Source organism: Merops nubicus, unplaced genomic scaffold, assembly GCF_000691845.1.
Source record: "Merops nubicus isolate BGI_N331 unplaced genomic scaffold, ASM69184v1 scaffold11140, whole genome shotgun sequence".
NCBI lineage: Eukaryota > Metazoa > Chordata > Aves > Coraciiformes > Meropidae > Merops > Merops nubicus.
In genome coordinates this window covers 92,531-95,397 of record NW_008580939.1, presented here as the reverse complement: position 1 = coordinate 95,397, position 2,867 = coordinate 92,531, and the positions used below count along the sequence as shown (strand labels likewise).

At 38.6% G+C, this 2,867-nt stretch overlaps 1 protein-coding gene across 1 annotated transcript in view; it reads right to left on the bottom strand.

The window, feature by feature from the left end:
* Window positions 1-1,113: 1,113 nt before the first annotated feature.
* The window catches only part of GNAS (GNAS complex locus), a 93,149-nt gene continuing 91,395 nt past the window's right edge, over window positions 1,114-2,867 (bottom strand). The window contains exons 12-13 of the mRNA XM_008946770.1: window positions 2,439-2,506; window positions 1,114-1,557 (exon numbers count right to left, since the gene is read on the bottom strand). Of these exons, the coding sequence (XP_008945018.1) occupies window positions 1,411-1,557; window positions 2,439-2,506 (215 nt within the window). The 3' untranslated portion in view covers window positions 1,114-1,410. The remainder of the gene's footprint in view (window positions 1,558-2,438; window positions 2,507-2,867) is intronic.

Sequence of the window (2,867 nt, the reverse complement as noted above, 5' to 3'; positions counted from 1 at the left end):
CAGCGCCAGCGGAGGTTGGTGGGGTATTTATTTGGCCCAGTCTAGAGATGGTCACCAGACCTGCATGATGCCCTACGTGTCTGTTATTGTTCTGGTTTTGTCTTCAGCAAAAAGAACTATGAATGACCAAAGACTAACATTTAGAATTTGTAGCAAAATTTGGTTTATGTAGAAACAAGCCATGTTTTGCATTTGGATAGAGATTTAAATGAATTAAAGCTAAAAATTAAAAAGCATGATGCTGCAACATCTGGTCACTTGTTGAAGACCTCACTTTTAAAGTGGTTAAGTTTGCACAATTTGTACTTTTTTCTTTTTTTTTTTTCTTTTTTTCTTTTTTTTTTTACTAAACAGTATTTTTCCTCCTTTTATAAACCAGAAAAACTAAACTACAGATAAATTTTCCCTACCTTGAGCTAATGCTGCAGATAGGGTTGACAAAGCTGTACAGCGCAATCAAACATACTTACATCTTAGCTCATTGTACAGGTACAGCCATAATCAAGGCACAAAGATCTTCTACAAGTTATTTTTTTTCAATAAAGTTGTACAAAATAATACATTTTACAGTCTGTACAAGAATAATAATCCAGCAGTAAAATAAAAAATGAGGGGAGGGAAGAAGAAAAAGAAGGGAAAGACTGTGAGGACTACAGTCCAGAAAATGATTTTTATAGCAGATGGGATCATCAGTGGACAAACTGAAAACAGTGTGTGGTTAACTCTTTCTGCAATCACAGGCCATACGCAGTTCGATTTGTAAATGTCCATGGTTGTCTTTAGACCACCAAGACTGGTTTTAAAAATACCCTTCTGAAAGGTAGCGGTTGGTTTTTGCACTGTCTATGTCTGTTGGAGAATTGTCAGTATTTCCTTCAAAGCCACATTACAGTCAGAGAACCAAACTCAAATGTCTGTCTTCAAACTTGGTCTGTGACTTGGCACCTTCTTTAGTCTGATGCAGTGAATGATACAAAGTGGAGATCATGGGTTATATGATTATGCCCACAACAGTGCTAAATTACCTAAAGTTTTCTCTCCCCAATTTTTCTTTTGTGTTTTAATTTTTTTTTTTTTAATCCTCAGTTCTTTCAGGTGCTCCACATTCAGGGCTTTTAATTAATTAGTTTTTCTTTCTTTTTTTTCTCTTCTCTTTTTGTTAAGAACAGTGTTAGGGGATCCTCATGGAAATGGCCTTTTAAGTGTTAGGGGCCATCTCAAACTGTCCGAGGGGTACAGAAGCAAGCTTAGAAGTGCTGCTATTGTCCAGCAAGGAGAAAAAGTTGAGGGGTGCAAATCAATGGGAGATTCAAACAGTTCTCTTCCACCCTATGTGGGCAAGGGTGTGTTTTTTTTTCTTTTTTTTAATACAGAATAAGGAGTCCAAGACACAGAAAAAAGTGCTCTCCATCACAACAGCTCGTACTGGCGAAGGTGCATGCGCTGAATAATGTCCCGACAGTCATTGAAAACCCTCCGGATGTTCTCCGTGTCCACTGCACACGTGAAGTGAGGATAGCAGTAGTGCCTTCCATCTCCACTCGCCGTGCTGATTCTCTGTTAGAAGCAAGAGAGAGAGAATGGGTTAAAATAAAACTGACTGGGGAAAACCCTCATATTCTCAAAGTTCAGATGATTGAAGGTCAAGAGGCCTATGTATGTGTGAGTTTTGTTTCAGAGGATGTAACTGAGTGGCAAAATGCCCACAATTTTCTACTCCCTCACCTAAGACATGATATTTAACATGATCACAATTATACAGTGAGAAGGTCACTGCATTCTGGGGAATTTCAGAGATGAATGAGAACTCAAGAAAGTGCTACTATTTATAGGCAGCTTTAGTGAATTTAGCCACACAACTCCTAGTCAATTTGTCCATGAAGAAAGTCGGTGGGATTTTGCCTCCTTGGACAGGGCTTTTATCCCTGCTTTACAGTTACAGAAAGCCCCCCTCAAAAATTTATTTTGCTCCTTTTCAAAATGAGTCCACAATCTGATTGCTAGACTCACCACTACAAGTAATTGTAATAATGTTTTTAAAAGATTATGTCTGTTACAGCTTCAGCTGACCAGTAATGGGAAAGCTAGTATGAAAAGAATGTTAGTATTTTACAGATGGTGCATCTTTTGATTAGACTTTATCTTTAGAAATAACGCATGGAATAAAAAACTGACCCCATTAATAACAGCAAGACTTCACTCATCATTCTCTTTGAGGTGTCTTAATTCTCACCAATTCTTTTGCTATTTAATTAGGCACTGTGCCAACAAACAAGTATCTGAGGAGCAGCTAACACACACCAGTAAAGCTCTTAAATGTAACAGTGCTTCATGCAGTGTGATGTTGAATAGAAAAAAACCCAAAAGCGACAGTGTTCTGCAATAGTAGAAGGTGTTTAAAAACTTGTACTGAGAAGAAGAATGTAAGAAATACTTACAAGAAACTCGTCTCTAATAAAATACTTGGCCCTTGTAACTCTGGGATCCTCACCAGGCTCTGGTGTTGCTGATTAATAATAAAATAAGTATCTCATTAAAACAGGTATTTGTTCACAATAGCACCTAAAAATCTTAACTTGTTCTGTCTTCTGCTCACATATAACAAAAGCTTACTTTGCAAAACTGACGATAAGACAAAACATAACATATGGTTTAAATTGCCAAGATTTCAGGACAAAGGAACACTGCCGTGGCCATGGTAACAGGCATTTGGCAGGTCAGAGAAACGTCCACAAGTATGACTAGGGGGAGGCCAGAGGAGAGGTCAGATTGATGGGCTGAGGCCAAAGATTTGAGTTCCAATGAGGTCAAGTGCCGGGTCCTGTACCTGGGTCACAACAACCCCTTGCAAGGCCCCAGGTTTGGGG